Here is a 16,691-nt window from a genome sequence, read left to right on the forward strand (position 1 = left end):
CCCAACAACAAGCCGACACCGTCTAACAACACATTTACACAGCAACGAAAGGATAAAGTCCTACAACCCTTTAAGTGGGAGGAGGAGGAGGGTGTCTCCAGTAAAGGAGCATAAATAAAGCGGCCCTCAGCTCCTCTGTGACCACGATTCCAAAGACACCTGTGGATCGTTATGCAGAAGATGCTGAGGCCATTCTATGTGGCCACTATGTCACATGTCCCTCACTATGTCACTTTGCCTTTCACGAACGGAATCGCTCAAAATACATCGCTCTACCAATAAAGGCTCAGGATGTTTACCAATCAAGTGCTTAAAAGGTGCACTCCAACTCCTTGTCTGCATCAGCTACCTTCCACAATCCCCCCACTGAACCCGCCACTGTTCTCCATCCACCATGCTGCTAGAGGAAGCCTCACACTGTGGGTGAGACTGGTACCGCTCTGAGAAGTGAACATCAGTGCCATGGGGGCTCTCTCCCGGCACCCACAAAGCTGCCAGCCCTGGGCCCGGAGGCTGAACTACTTTGAGCATTGCAGACTGTCTCCTGAAGACTTAGTGAGGGTCCCGGGAACTCTGAATATCCATCAGCAAGCCCCCACCCCACCCTCCACCCAGTGCCTCCCTGGGGGCCCATCAATTCACTGGGCATGTTTCTTAGGACTGAATAGGCAGAGGACACAGAACAATCAACTCTGTATTTTCTGACCCTGAAAAGGAAGGGAGTGATCTGGTGAACCAGGAATTTTGATGAACACAATTACAATGTAGCCCATGCAAGGGTACAGGAAGTCAACTCTCACAGGAAAACTTGCTCAACTGGAAACCATGGGGTCTCCAGCAGGGCAAGGATGGATGAAAAGCTTTGCAAGCAATACCACAAATTATGAGAATGAATTGGATGAATGAACCCTCCAGGTTCAGAGGCCACTTCATGGCCTTGCAGTGTCCGGGGGCCAAGCAGTAGAGAGTAAGAAGGAACGGATAGTGTTGGATGTGGCTTCTGTACCAGCCCTGCACACATTCTTACATGAGCCCCACTTCACCGACCCTGGAGGAAAGACATTATTGTTGCACCTTCCATACAGATATAAACCAGAAGAGTCAATTAACAGGGTTTTAGAAAAGACAATGAAAGAGATGGGGAATTCTGAGCGGCTGGTACTTTTCCTGGGGGCACCATCCAGTATGGCTGGGATTTGAGAGGGGCTCACTCCTCAGAGTCTCCTGGGAGAATCTCCACATTGACTGAACAGCATCAACGTGCCACTGAATATCACAATCCCTCTTGCTGCTTACAGACGAGTTTAGGAGCAGGAAACCAGAGTCCTTGTGGCCATGCTGAGGGCCACGTGGTGGGGAGGAGGGGGATGGGGGTTCCTGTGGGTGCTCCTGCAGTATGGAGAATGCTCCAGGAGTAAGACAGAAGCCACAGTTGTATCCCCACCTTGGAGTCTGGAGGGGCTTGGGGAACCCCTAACGCCTGTCCTGTGTCTCAGGTGTGTCTCATCCTGATGTTTCCGCGCTCTAAAGGACAAGTTGGTGAGCTCCCGGCAGCCGGTTCTAACTTCTGAGCAGGAAAAACCCAAGTGATTCTGCTCCCCAGCTTGTGATTCACAGAGACATTTTATTCAAACTCAGCTTCCTGATGGGCTGTTGAGAATGTCGGCTCCCTTCCTCCCACCCCTCCCCTGACAGATTAAAAATAGCAGGGGCTGTTCTGAGATCCTACCTCCACTTTGGGAGCATCAGCAGAAAACACAGGGGTCCAGGCTTAGAGAGGCTGCGTTCCCAGGCAACGAGCTGTAATTCACGTGGTCCCCTTTGCCTCCCTGGACTTCTTTCTCTTCATCTGTGAAACCAGGGGTTATGAGCCCTCAAACACTGGGGTTCTACACCCCAAGGAGCATCTTTCATAACAGAGCCCAAAACTGCCATGAGGGAAATCTCAAGGCATTTAAATGACTGGCGCGAACTTGCAAAAGCCTCCACCACATAAACAAGAGAGATGGCAGAAACCTCCTGAAGAGGAACATAAATGTTCATGAAACTCCCCTCCGCCCCTTTTTATGCACAATTTCCCCTCAAACTCCTTTGGGCTCCAGAGGCAGAGATCTGAAACTCCTTTGATCTAGAACTACTGCTTCATTCTTGCAGACTAGGGATTGGTGGGAAAGAGAACAGTGAAGTGATTAACAGCAATTGGAAATCATTAAATTTATGCCTAGGACTTCCATGGTGGTCCAGTGGTTAAGACTTCACCTTCCAATGCAGGGAGTACGGATTTGATGCCGGATTGGAAGGAAGATCCCAAATGCCTCGTGGTGGGGGCAAAAAAAAAAAATCAACAACACCAAACAGAAGCAATATTGTAACAAATTCAATAAAGACTTTTAAAACCATCCACATTAAAAAAAAATTCTTTAAAATAAAAATTTATGCCTAAACTTCCCAGGGGACTCAGTGGTAAAGAATCTTCCTGCCTAGCAGGAGACACAAGAGATGTGAGTTTGATCTCTGGGTGGGGAAGATTCCCTGGAGAAGGAAATGGCAACCCACTCCAGTATTCTTGCCTGGGAAATCCCACAGACAGAGGAGCCTGGCAGGCTGCAGTCTACCAGGTCGCAAAGAGTCAGACACAACTTAGTGACTGAACCGCAGCAGTTGGATAACTGAATTGTGGGCAATATACCTGAAACCTCTGTGGGGAGACTGAACCCGGAATTCTCCTTTTTCTGCCACAGGTCACTGTTCTAGCCTTTTCGTGGCTGTAATGTCTCTATGTTTCAGAGGAAGGAGTTGGGGTAAAGTTTAACACTTCCCTTAGATGAGATGGTTGGATAGCATCATCAACTCAACGGACGTGACTTTGAGCAAACTCTGGGAGACAGTGGAGGAGAGGGAAGTGTGGCTGCAATCCATGGGGTTGCAAAGAGTTGGACACGACTTAGGAACTGAATGACATAGTTGTAAAGGATCTCAAAATGCATCCTAGAAGAAGATCCGGGGGTGGGGGGGGGAGGCAAAAAAAAAAAAAAAAAATCCCAGATTTTCTATACTACTTTATAATGACATCAATTATCCCATTCTAGAAGGTACTTTTGCAGGACATTTGAGGCTCATCCACATGCAACACCCTCCCTAGGGAGCTCCTAGTAGGGTGAAGGCCCTTCTAGATGATTCCAAGTCCAGTTTCCCTTCACAAAGTAAAAAACCTGGGAAAAAGAGAATTTTGCCAACACTTGGTATTGGAAAGGGAAAAAATAAAGGAGAAAAATATAGCCTTTCTTCAGTATTAAGGTGCAAAACCCTAAAATACTTTATGCCGTTCCTGGCACTCTTATAAGTTGTTAAGACTCTGAAGAAAACCCCATAATCAAGTTTCCCAAGCATTCTGTTCTGTTCAAAATGTATTTTAGAAGCTCAGAAGTCAGTCAGGGAGTTGAAAGTCGCTAGTCCGGGCAGTCAGAGGCTTGGGAACCTCATGAAAAGCAGCCTGCCTGCCAGAAAAGGAGCTTCAAAGACAGGTGACACAGTTGCTGCCCACAGCTGCTCTGGGGGCAAAAGCAGGGCTTCCTCCGGGAGAGTTAGTGCTGTCTAAAAGGGAGGCAGAGTAGAGCTCACCAGGGCACAAAGGTGAGGGTCTCTGATGCTCTGTCTGTGGCCGAGATCCAGATGATCCAGCTTCATGGATGCTGCTCTCAGGACCACAGGGACCAAAAGGAACCTGGGGTGACCAGTCTTCTCCCCGTAGGGACGAATTCCAGTTACTCTGCAGTGCCAACCACGTGTGCTCCCAATGATTTCAATCAAAGACTTCCAACTCTGTGAACTTGTTCCTGGTGATTCCTAATGGGCTCAGAACCATGAGCACCAGAGGGAGATTAAGGCTAAGAGGGGCTGCGACTGTTACTGTGAGTCAGAAGGGGTGTGATTCCAACCAACCCAAGTCAGCTGCCATTTCTGGAGCCTCAGCTCCTGGTGCCTATGAAACTAGACAAGTGGGTCATCCGAGGACATGGCTGTTGAGGTTTGGAGTCTACCACCGCTCTCGGGGCATCGTGAATAGAATATGGACCCAGCACGGCTACTGTCTTGCTGTGAGATCTTGAGCAACATACTTCATCTCTGCTGGTACGGAATTTCCTCATTTCAAGAATACGGAAGTTGGACAAGATGGTCTCCAGGGCTGAGTTTGTTTCCGCTTAAAATATACAGCCTGATGCTCAACGATCCTAGATGTTAGTGTAACTCTTTGAGGGATGTGCCATATTTGTAGGAGGGAAAAAAGTCATGTTCAAGGGTACACATGGGATTCAGAGGTATGAGAGCCTGGAACGCTGCCTTAACCTCAAACACCTGCGCTTGTGCCTTGCTGCCTCGGAGTTCAGTGATTCTGCCTCTCACCGTGGGACATTCTAGTGAGTTATGTCCTGATGGCCCATGTCCGCCCCTTCCCTGTCACTCTTACAGCCACACATGGTTGCTCTCTGTTTTGCCTAAAACCAGACATCCACCTGGTGTCCTCAGATTCTAGACATCAGAAGTTAGAATTCGCCCCACATCCAAGGCAGGCTCTGGAAAAACAGTTCTGAACCTGCCGGCAGACAGTGGCCTCTGCTCACCACTCACTCTGTAACCTGCCAATGGCTGGTGCCCCACACACCTCGTTCTCTTGCCAAGAGCTTTACCGGGCTCCTCCCCGCTCCCTGAATGCCCCTCAGTGTTCATCTCCTTGCTAATCCCTTCTTCCCTGTAAACCTCCCTGCTGCCACCCACAGACATGACCAGACCCGCCCAGCGCTCTGCAGCCAGGTCCTGAGCGACGGTAACTGTTGGCCCTGGACTGACAGTGTCTGGGTTCTTTACAACGGTCCTTCTCCAAGTGTGGTCCCTCAGCCAACAGCTGGAGAGTCCTCTGCGAGTTGGTTAGAGACACAGGGTCCTGGGCCCCACCCTAGAGCCAGGCTCTCCATTGCGAAGGTCCTGGGGCAATTCAGATGCACTTTTGAAACCAGGTCACATGACCAGTCAGAGGCCAACTAGTATCATCTCTCCTCCTCCTTACAGGTGCAAGACCCTATCAGAAGTCATGCCAAAATCAGAGATGCTGGTTCTGACCCAGTCAGGGGGGTAGAAAGTACTGGAGGAACGTCCATCATCTCTAGGGCGGTCACTGCAGCGGCCACCAAGCTGGACAGAAGCAACGAGCCCAACCTGGAACCCTAGTGTCAACACTGGCTTAAATGGGCAGACACCCAACTACCTTCTGGGGACCTGTATCCTTTAATGGACTTTTATTGCCCACTGTCCCAGCTGGAGCTGGGTCATGGAGTAGGGGGTTGGGGGGTGGGCAGAAACCAGGATGTGGGAGAAGTTAGGCAATGGAGGCAAGACCTGAACTCTAATCCCCATCATAGAAAAACTCACGTCATCACACTGTTTCTCCGTCACACTGAACTAAACTGCCTTCCCAGGTAGCAAGATGGAGGCAAGACTTCCTTTCCCCCAACAAACATTCCCTCTTCCGTCTTTTCCCCCTCCTTCCCAGCTTTCTCAAACATCAGCCCATACCTTCCCTTCCCCGCATCACTCTGGCCTCAGACCCATGAAAGGTGCCCCTGACACTCCAGACTTGTAAACTCAGCATTTGGGAGCCTGTATTTCAGAGAGTTCTCAGAACTGCCTCTCTGCAATGACGAACTCATCCCAGAAACATGCACAGAAAAGCCAGCTGCTGACACATTGGCAGGTGAGAGGGATCGAGTCTTACCATCGGAGGCGAGCTCATCTTCTCTGGGGGCTGCTAACTCAGGATCCTGTGTGAGGTCTCCGGGCTGCCAGCTTCCTCACCATGGGCCCCCTATGCAGGAAATGAGGCCCAGGCGGGCAGCTACCCCAGGGTCAGGGCTCCGAGCAGCCCGGAGGATGTTCCTGTGGCTTTTCACACTGCTGTTCTTTCACAAAGAACCCACTACATTGCACAGTTCCTTCCAAATCTGCTCCAGCGCTTGTGAGGAAATCAACGATGCATTCTGGACTTTCCAGATGCAAAGGGTCTGGAGGCTTGCTTGCTTTCTTCTTTTTTTTGCACTCTCTCTTTTTCCCCTTTCTCAGCTAAAAAAAAGTTGGCTGAGGTCAGGACACACAATGGCCAAGCCTGTGTCACTGACCAGTTGCCTCCCACCCCCAGGCCTGTGGACAAGAGCTCCTTTGTCCACTGTATTTTAGGCGGGACTCCCTGGGTCTGCCCAGGCCCTGCAAGGGAATGTTCCGCCAACTTCTTCCTAAACCGAAGTCACGGCTCTGGCCCCGGCTCCGGCCCCAGCTGTGCAAACCCAAGGCCAGATAAAAACCAACGTAAAAAGGATGGAGAATGCCCTCCCAAAGAACCATAGTATTACACCCATCCAGGGCTGAAAAGCTACAGCTCCCAGAGAAACAAGACGAGGGTCCTCTGCCTTCACTCTGCCCTTGACACTTCCAAACCTGGACAGACAGAGGATAAAAGAGGAGGCGATGCCAGGCATCTCAGACGAAAACAGCCTGGGGACCAGAGATCTGTTGGTTTCATGTGAAGAAAGGACTGGACTCCGAGAGCAACACTGTCTCCAACAATGACATGAGTTTGGCAAGGACTTGGCACCTTGGTGAATCTTCCCTGTCACTCCGCTTACAAAGCTTTTCGGAACAGCTGAAGGTTTAGCACTTACAAGTGCCCTGCCTTTCTGGGTTCACTTTCAGATGCAAATCTTAGGGATTTCAGAAACTGATTCTTGACATCGCAGTAAATATGGTTTTCCGGAGGGACTGAGGTCCCAAGGACTGGGTCAGTTCATATCAGTTCAGTCGCTCAGTCGTGTCCAACTCTTTGAGACCCCATGAATCGCAGCACGCCAGGCCTCCCTGTCCACCACCAACTCCCGGAGTTCACCCAAACTCATGTGCATCGAGTTAGCGATGCCATCCAGCCATCTCATCCTCTGTCATCCCCTTCTCCTCCTGCCCCCAATCCCGACCAACCTAGACAGCATATCAAAAAGCAGAGATATTACTTTGCCAACAAAGGTCCGTCTAGTGAAGGCTATGGTTTTTCCAGTGGTCATGTATGGATGTGAGAGTTGGACTATAAAGAAAGCTGAGCACAGAAGAATTGATGCTTTTGAACTGTGGTGTTGGAGAAGACTCTTGAGAGTCCCTTGGACTGCAAGGAGATCCAACCAGTCCATCCTAAAGGAGACCAGTCCTGGGTGTTCATTGGAGGGACTGATGCTGAGGCCGAAACTCCAATACTTTGGCCGCCTCATGCAAAGAGCTGACTCAATGGAAAAAAAGAACTGAGTGGTTTCCTGTAAATCATCACTTCTTCTCTCAAACACATGAATGAAGTGTCTAAGCAGGAGGTTTCAATGCCCACCCTTGGTTGGGGCTGGGACATCAGTACTATTGACTAGGGACACAGTCTGATCAAGGTCATGTCTTTTCTGGTTCACTGCTTACTAGCTGAGACACACAGGGCAAGACCTCTAAGCTTTGGTTCCTTCAACTGTAAAAGAGAGAGAGTACCTCTCCCAAAAGGTTGTTGTGAGGATTCAAAGGGGAAGAGAATCCATGTAAATACTTAGCACAGTGCGGGGGAGATGTGAGTTATTACTGTTGATGTTGTTACTATCAGCAGGGGCTGAAGGAGTCCGCGCTACAGCTTCCCTGGACACAAAAGGTTTAGACTCAACAACAAAAAACAAACAACCCGATTTTACAAGCATATCTATCTAAAGAAGATACACAAATGGCCAATAAGTGAGTGAAACGACATTCATGTCTCTAGTCATTAGGGAAACAGGGAAATGCAAATTCAAACCACAATGAGATAACACCTGTTGGGCTTCCCTGGTGGCTCAGATGGTAAAGAATCTGCCTGCAATGTGGGAGACCAGTGTTCAATCCCTGGGACAGGAAGATGCCCCCGGAGAAGGAAATGGCAGCCCACTCCAGTATTCTTGCCTGGAGCATCCCCTAGACAGAGGATCCTGGCGGGCTACAGCCCATGGGGTCACAAACAGTCGGACACTACTGAGCACATGCATGCACGCAGTCTAGATATGGGCTATATCTACATATGTAAAATGGTCCCAAACCAGCCACTAAAAGAAGTGAGCACATATCCAGAGGTGAGGGTCCTCCCTTGGCTGCTGGATTATCTCCTTTCTGTGGCTGGGAGGGAAGACCAGGCGCAAACCTACACCTTGAGCTGTGGGACCAGCCATGCCCTGAAATACAAAGCAAGGTCCTTCTCTGCTCCTGGAAATGGGCTCCCACCCAGGAGAAGATGAGAGCAAACTTCATTTGCACCTAGACAGCCAAGACCCTTACCTTCAAGCCCTCTGGGGTTGATTTTTTTAAATGCCTGTATTTATTTATTTGGCTGAGCTTCCCTGGTGGCTCAGATGGTAAAGAATTTGCCTGCATTGCGGGAGACCTGGGTTCATCCCTGGGATGGGAAGATCCCCTGGAGGAAGGCATGGCAACCCCCTCCAGTATACCAGGACTTAGTTTCGGCATTCGGGGTCTTCGATCTTCATTGCAATATGCAGGATCTTTAGTTGCAGCATGCAAACTCCTCGTTGCAGCATCTGGGATCTAGTTCTCTGATCAGGGATCGAACCTGGGCCCCCCTACGTTGGAAGGTGGATTCTTAGCCACTGGACCACCAGGGAAGTGCCAGCCCTCTGGTTTTCTGGGATTGAAATGGCAATGGAAGCTTTTACAGCCCATGACTTCTTGTTTTTATGACAGCAAAGAGGGGACCCTTTTCAGGCCATTCAGCCCCGATGTGGCTCTGACCTTGCACCACAAAGACAAGCTGATACAACCACAGACAATAATGCCTTGCTGTAGGCAACACAGAAATCACCATCATGGTGGTTCTCCAGCCAGAGGCAAGGGGCCCTTCTGGACCATTATAATCCAGGAGGTTGATCTGCTCTGACCTGAACTAGATAGAGTAGAAATAAAAGTTCTGCAGAGATTTTGGTCTTTAGGAATCACCCAAGTTAACATTTACTCATATACACATTCTAATAGGTTTCCTGTTTGGGGTTATCCTAGCATTCAATCCAGAAGTCATATTTCTTTTGCTTTACGAATAGTCCTCTACCAGTACAGTTGGCTGTGAAAAAGCACAAATTGTTCATTTCCTTCTGGTCCCTGAAAATAAGTATGTCTCTACCTATGGAGCCCCATTATCCAAAAGCAAAAAGACCCACAATCATTTCCACCAAGCTTCATTTTCCCCAAGTTGAATGGAGTTAGATGCAACCAACCCTCCTGTAATTATTCTTTTTTTCAGTCAAGTTGAACGCTGTCAACCAAAATAGGCCACGTTTGCTGAGGGACCCCCGTTGGACAAATTGTGTTATCTTGTAATGATAATTAATAAGAAAGAACATCTGGGGATGGTGATGACTCACTTTTTCTAAATGCTTCAGAGTGATGAAGGGAGAAATTATTCACCAGCCTGTGGAGTCTCTACAGTACAGGGTCTCAAAGACACACCCACCCCATACGCAGCCCCTTGGCTACCTGATCCATCAAGCAACTAATAACTACTACTGCTGCTAAGTCGCTTCAGTCGTGTCCGACTCTGTGCAACACCATAGATGGCAGCCCACCAGGCTCCCCCGTCCCTGGGATTCTCCAGGCAAGAGGACTGGAGTGGGCTGCCATTGCCTTCTCCGAACTAATAACTAATCAAGCTCATAAGTAATCAAGTTACTAATGACACCTTCCTGAATGCTGTGGATGATGCGGGCAAGTATTATATGTAGGAACTGACTTCTAAAAATTTGGAAGGTTAATAAGCCACAGACAAACACAAGTGTTAAAAAAAAAAAAAAAAGAAGAACCATACAGAGGAGTCTGTAAGGAGCGCCAACTGATAAGCTGGTGAACAATAGGATCTTTCAGAATCCAGAGGAGGGCAGAGCACTTTCATCTGGGAGGCGGAGGGGCGGCTCCTCAGAAGATACAGACTTTGCTGGACAGCAGGGATGAAAAGAAGGGCTTGATCAGAGCAGGAAGACACTAAGTAAGAAGTAGAATAAGTTTTGGTAACTGATGAGACGTCAGGAGAAGGAGCGATAGTAAAAGTCGACTCCAAAGGGAGCAAGGGAAGCTAGAACCAGTCGCACTGTGATCCAGCCCTTAAGAGCCATCTGGGGGGTTGTGGTGGAGTCTGCTGTTGACACGTCCAAGTTCAAAGTGATCACTGGGCAGCCGCGGTGAGTCTAGCACATGGAACTGGAGCACCTGCATGGAGATGGTGAAATCCTAAAGGTCAGGGGTCCCCAATCTCCAGGATCTAAAGCCTGATGATTTGAGGTAGAGCCAATGTAATAATAATAGAAGTGAAGTGCAAAATAAACGTAATGCACTTGAATCATGCCCAAACCATTCCTTACTCAAGTCTGTGGAAAAATTGTCTTCCAGGAAACTCTGTGCCAAAAAGACTGGGCGCTGCTGCTCCAGGTCAACGCTGAGTTCATGCAGAAAGGATGCACAGGGGAACCTACCGGGGCGGGAGAAGGGGGTGTCGCGTTCAAGTCGCAGAAGAATGCATCCATCCCACCTCCATGCCCTCCATCTCCATGGGCTTCTCTCAGGATTCTTAAAGGTGAAGGGAAAAACCCAGGTCTTAATCTGTTTCCCCTCCAAACCAGCCCAATGCCTCACATGCAGGGGCTACATGACGGGGAATGAACGGATGCAGGTTCTGAGAATCAGAGTCACAGGAAATGATGTGGAGAGGATCTTAAGAAGAAATGTGGAGTTAAGTGTCCATGTGAGATAATGAAAAAAGTGCTTGCTGACTACAGAGAGGCTACTTCCCCTGCTAATCTCAGAAAGAGGAATATGGAAGTAAGGTGGGTATGGAAATCTGAACACGGGCACACAAGGCATCAGTGAGCCTGAGGATGCACAGGGAAGCGAGGGAACATTCAGAGAGATGTCGCTCAGAAGAAAGCAAGAAAGAGGATGTGGCTGAATGTAGACAGTGGCCAGCCCAGCCTACCTGGCCACACGGTGGCTCCTGTGAAGTGACTGGCAGCCAGTTCCTTGCATTCAACATGGTGGGGTCCAAGGCCCCTCATAAGGGAGATGTGTCCCCATCATAAAGGAGTCCCCAGATCACGTGGACATAATCAGAAATGGCACCTGATTTGTCTAAAAGGCCTCCTAATAGATCCAGTTCTAGAACTATGGGATCCCCCACTCAGCATCTCCCGAACCTCAGTCACTCACATTCTGCTATCAAATCTTTTCCATCATCATGCATCAGCTACACTATGATTTACTTAATTGGTGGGTGGTGGTGTTTTGCCTGCAGAGTCTTCATTGCAGGCTTCTCTTATTGTGGAGGACGGGCTCTAGATCGTGCGGGCTCAGTAGTTACAGCCAAGTGGGATCTTCGTTCCCCTGACCAAGAATCGAACCCTGGTCCCCTGCACTGGAGGGTGGATTCTTAGACACTGGACCGCCATGGAAGTCCCTCCTTAACTGCTTTTTTACAGACTTACATGGAACCTCAATTTAGCCTGGCCCAAAGCAGTAATATCTAAAAACCATGGATTTGATTGGGTTTGGATTCTTTTTTATATTACACAGCGAAATCAGTGGAGCTTAAAAACTTATCTCCTAAGTTTTCTTAGGAGATAAGAAATGATCATCATCTAAGATCATTTTGTATATCCTTAGTTGTAAACTCAGCCCAGTTGGAGAAACATACTCTCAGGCGATGTGTAAAACTAGTACACAGCATCCAGGCAGTGGTTTAGGAGGTTCTTTTTTGAATCCCAGAAAACCAAACTGGAATTCTTCAGTGACCACATAACCACAACTGCAGGAATGAGGGCCCTGGTGTGGGCCTGAATCACCACAGGGAGGACCAAGAGGACAGTAGAGGGATGCAGGGGACTTCCTGTGGGAAGGGGCATTGGCAGGAGCCCCGTGAACACCTCTGTCAACCTTGGGCTAAAGTGGCAATAAGAAGAAAAGATAAAACCCACCCAAGCTATGAAAAATCCAAAAATAGTGGCAATCGGAATCCAAGGAAAAAATCCTCCAGAACCTTTAAGATGCTTGCTCCTTGGAAGAAAAGCTATGACAAACCTAGACAGTGTATTAAAAAGCAGAGACATCGCTTTTCTGACAAAGGTCTGTATAGTCAAAGTTATGGGCTTTCCAGTAGTCATGTACAGATGTGAGAGTTGGACCATGAAGGCTGAGTGCCGAAGAAATGATGTCTTCAAACTGTGGTGTTGGAGAAGACTCTTGAGAGTCCCTTGGTCTGCAAGGAGATCAAACCAGTCAATCCTAAAGGAAATTTCACTGAATATTCACTAGAAGGACTGATGCTGAAGCTGAAGCTCCAATACTTTGGCCACCTGATGCGAAGAGCTGACTCATTAGAAAAGACCCAGATGCTGGGAAAGATTGAGGGCAGGAGAAGAAGAGTGAGGATGAGATGGATGGATGGCATCATCAACTCAACAGACATGAGTTTGAACAAAGTCCGGGAGATAGTGAAGAACCGGGAAACCTGGTGTGCTGCAGTTCATGGGGTTGCAAAGAGTCAGATATCTGACACCTGACCTCACCTTAGTGGCTGAACAACAACAACCTTTAAGGCCAGTGGAGTGAATGGAGAAAATCTTACAAAGCACAGACTAATTGTGAAAGGGGAAACAGCCCTTTACACCTTCACTGGTCTGTGTCTAATCTGAGATGCACTTGGCACCCTCATCATTCTGGGGTCCTGATGTGATACACAGGATCTGCACCCACTTGAGCACTGAACAGCCAGCCCCTGTGGCTCAGAAGCAGCCTGAGGGCTGCTCCTCCTTCTCCACCACCCGTTTCAGCACAGAGATGCCCAGAAAATGAGCCAGCAGGTAGTGCAGGCAGGTGCAGGGGCCTGGGAGGGATGTTGGTTATTGGGAGAAGTCTGGATCCCACAGGTCAAGTCTGGAGGGTGCCCTGGCAGCAGTGCGCGGGGATGGGGCCAGGATGGGTTTATCATGCCCTCCACCCATTCGGAAGAGCAGAGAACCAGGCAGTACAAGACAATGCAGCAGGTGACGGCCAATCTGCAAACAAGGACCGGACTGGGAGATGTAAGTACACCACTGAACCTGCAGCTGAGCAAACGTGAAAAGGGATTCCACCTTCCCCCAAGTTTACAGAGTGCCAAAGCCTGTGACAGATGATCTATATACTCTGTTGGTATAACGCAGAGTCTACATAGATCCTGCCTTGTTAAGAAAGTTTAAACGGAGGGGAAACACATGGGAAATGAGTGAGGAAACACCATCCCAAAGGCTCAAAGGAAGAGCACATCTCGGAAAGTAATTCAAAAAGTAATTTAAAATGGCAGGAAACTGCTAGAATGTAAGAAGCTGTGACCCCTTAGAGAGGAACAGAAAAACTGTAATGGAAAAAAACAGGCAAAACAGAAAGGATGACGTAACGAAGAAAAGGGATGAGGAAACGATTATATGAAAACTGCTCATTTAAAGCCACATGAGCAGCTGTGGATAAATAAAAATATTAAATCAGTAAAGTGCAAAGTAAACTTAAAAGGATCACCCAAAACTGAAAAGCACAGAAAGCAAGGATATAATGAATCAGTGTAGGTTTAAGTAGTATTCCACTAGAAAAGACCAGAACAAATATATGAAAATCAACAATCAATGACAAAAATCATGCACACCAACAAGCACAAGAAAAATGCTATCAGGAAATCAGTCCTTCTCCAGACTTTTCCTCTGCTCCTACTAACAGAGAACACTTCCCACTAGAATAAAAAGCTCCATGTGGGGAAGGCTTTATTTCGCTCACAGCTCATCAGGGCCTGGCGTGGACCATCTGAAAGTGCTAGAAAACATATCCCACTGAGGTCAAAGTTTAATGGGCATCACCATGGTTTTGTTCATCCCTGTGGGTGTCTAATAAACATTTGTTGAGTGATGGAAAAGACTGAGCTGTAAATGTGAGTTTCTGTCCAAAAAGTTAAGACATTCAAGATGTACATATCCAGCTGAGTTATATTAATATTTGTCATGAAAGGAACAGGAATGTTCCTGTAGACATGCAAGTTGAAGACACCACCCACTTACTCTCCAGACATTGAGAGAGAAATCAAAATTAAGAAGATGCTGCCAGGGGAATAACCATATAAATGCCTTTTTTTTTTTTTTTAATGTGGACCATTTTTGAAGTCTGTTGAATTTGTTAGAACACTTCTTCTGTTTCATGCCTTGGCTTTTTGGCCACGAGGCACGTGGGATCCCAGCTCCCTGACCAGGGATCAAACTTCCACTTCTGCATTGGAAGGCGAAGTCTTAACCACTGGATCACCAGGGAAATCTCCTAGATGCATTCCTTAGTGCTGCTGCTGCTGCTGCTGCTGCTAAGTCGCTTCAGTCGTGTCCAACCCTGTGCGACCCCATAGACGGCAGCCCACCAGGCTCCCCGGTCCCTGGGATTCTCCAGGCAAGAACAATGGAATGGGTTGCCATTTCCTTCTCCAATGCGTGAAAGTGAAAAATGAAAGTGAAGTCACTCAGTCGTGTCTGACTCTTAGTGACCCCATGGACTGCAGCCTACCAAGCTCCTCTGTCCATGGGATTTTCCAGGCAAGAGTACTGAAGTGGGGTGCCACTGCCTTCTCCTTTCCTTAGTGCACCGACCCTCAACTCAGAAATCCAGCAAACTGTGCAGTCTGGGGGACTGTCCAGCTGCAGGGTTTGGTACCGAGTATTTCCCTTGGTCCTCCTCTGCAGCTTTCCTCCCACCCTGGAACTATGATACACGTTTCTCCTGCAACATCCTTTACGGCCAGTACAGACGAAGCCTCTGGCCACATGTGGGGCACATCAGTAACTGATGCCACCTTTTCTGTCCAAGCACAAGCCGATGGCTGGGGGGAGCAGCTACTGAAGCTTTGTGGATGCTGCGCTGGGAGACACACCCAACAACAAGTCATTGTTTCTTCATCTACCACGGTCCAAGTGATGTGGGAACATCACAGGGGCCACTTTCTCTGCCAAAGAACTTGGGTTATGATCTTCTGCACATTCAAAACTCACACTGAATGAACCAAATCTTCCTCCACACCCTTAAACAGGAAAGACTCATAAACCCCTCAATAGCCAATGTTTTCCGCCATCAAAACCCTCTTTTATATCATCTTCTCTGAGTGGTTCCAGTTTTAGAAATGAGAGTATGCAGCATGATCTCAACCACGGAAAATAACGCTCCCCCCAACTCCAAGCAGAGCACAAAGGAAACACATGAAAATGTTACAAAGGCTCTCTTTGTTTTGCGGGATTCCTCTGGCTGTTGCAATTTATTTCATCACGTTCAAAATTTAGAGTTAATTTTAAAAATTAAAAATTCTTCTTTAAAGATGTAGTCGTAAATAGTGCCTTTCCCCCCAAAATCAGCATATACAATGTTAGATGTACCATATGATCCCAATTATGTAGACAAATATGCACAGCAAAGAAAAAAAACAGAAAAGAATGCTAACTATTTTTTCTTATTTCTGCATTTTCCAAGTTTTCTATAATGAGCATATTCATTTTAAGTGCATTTAAAAAAACGCTTTAACTTATTCCATTACGAGTTAATGCATGCATATAGCCTTATGAAGAATATTTAGATAATATTTGCCGATAAAATCTCCCTCGATATATCCCATCTCACTTATTGTTGTTTTAGTCGCTAAGTCGTATCTGACTCTTTTGCAACCTCATGAACTGCAGCCTGCCAGGCTCCTCTGTCCATGGGATTTCCCAGGCAAGAATACTGGAGTGGGTTGTCATTTCCTTCTCCAGGAGATCTTCGCAACCCAGGGATCAAACTCGAACTTCCTACATCGACAGGCAGGTTCTTTACCACTGAGCCACCAGGGAATACAAAATATTTAGATAACATTTGCTAGTAAAACCCCCCTTGACATGTCACACCTCATTTGCCATCCCCTAAAATGAAAACTATTTATCAGATTAGGGTTCATAGTGTTATCTTTCAAATGACAGGGAGATTTGGTCGGGTGGGGGGGGGAATGTCTTTATTTTTAAGAAAATGAACTAAGACAAAATGAGCAACAGTAAAGAACTTACTCAACCAATGCAGGGCTAACACAAAAATTAAGAGATCAGAAGGACTGTAGAGATCACTTAATCTCATGTTGCCATTTTACAGATGGGGAAACTGAGGCTCAGAGGCAGACTGAGGTTAGACGACAAGCCTCCTCCTCCTTGATCTTTGGCCCTAAGCCTTGGTGCTAATGTTGCCATCAGGGCTGGAGAACTAGGTCCGGCCAGATGGCATGGCAGAAGCCAAACCCCACGTAGGACCCCTCCCCAGGCTGACCCCCACACGGCTCCATGCAAGAAGACCTTTGCCAACAAGTCTGGCTCTCAGCTCAACCATGAGCCACTTCCCATCTGTTTGTGGCCAGTGAGCCCCCGCAAAGGGGGGGTGACCCGGGAGGAAACATCTGTGCACACAAAGAGGAGTCATAAACGCACTTGATTTTCCCTTTTGGCAAAGCCTCTTCTGCTTATTTTTTTTCCACTCATTGAAATGCAAAGCTCCATTCCAACAAGGAGGCCTGGAAGATTCCAGAG

The 16,691-nt window shown here is 47.8% G+C and overlaps 1 protein-coding gene across 6 annotated transcripts in view; it reads right to left on the bottom strand.

Moving 5' to 3' along the window:
• Positions 1-16,691, bottom strand: part of GAS7 (growth arrest specific 7) — a 209,993-nt gene that overhangs the window by 90,181 nt on the left and 103,121 nt on the right. The window contains exon 1 of one of the 6 annotated variants that reach the window (XM_005220392.5): positions 5,771-6,145. In XM_005220392.5, coding sequence (XP_005220449.1) covers positions 5,771-5,788 — 18 coding nt within the window. In that variant the 5' untranslated portion in view covers positions 5,789-6,145. 6 annotated transcript variants of the gene reach the window in all.

The sequence above is a fragment of the Bos taurus genome, chromosome 19 (genome assembly GCF_002263795.3).
Source record: "Bos taurus isolate L1 Dominette 01449 registration number 42190680 breed Hereford chromosome 19, ARS-UCD2.0, whole genome shotgun sequence".
Taxonomy (NCBI): Eukaryota; Metazoa; Chordata; class Mammalia; order Artiodactyla; family Bovidae; genus Bos; species Bos taurus.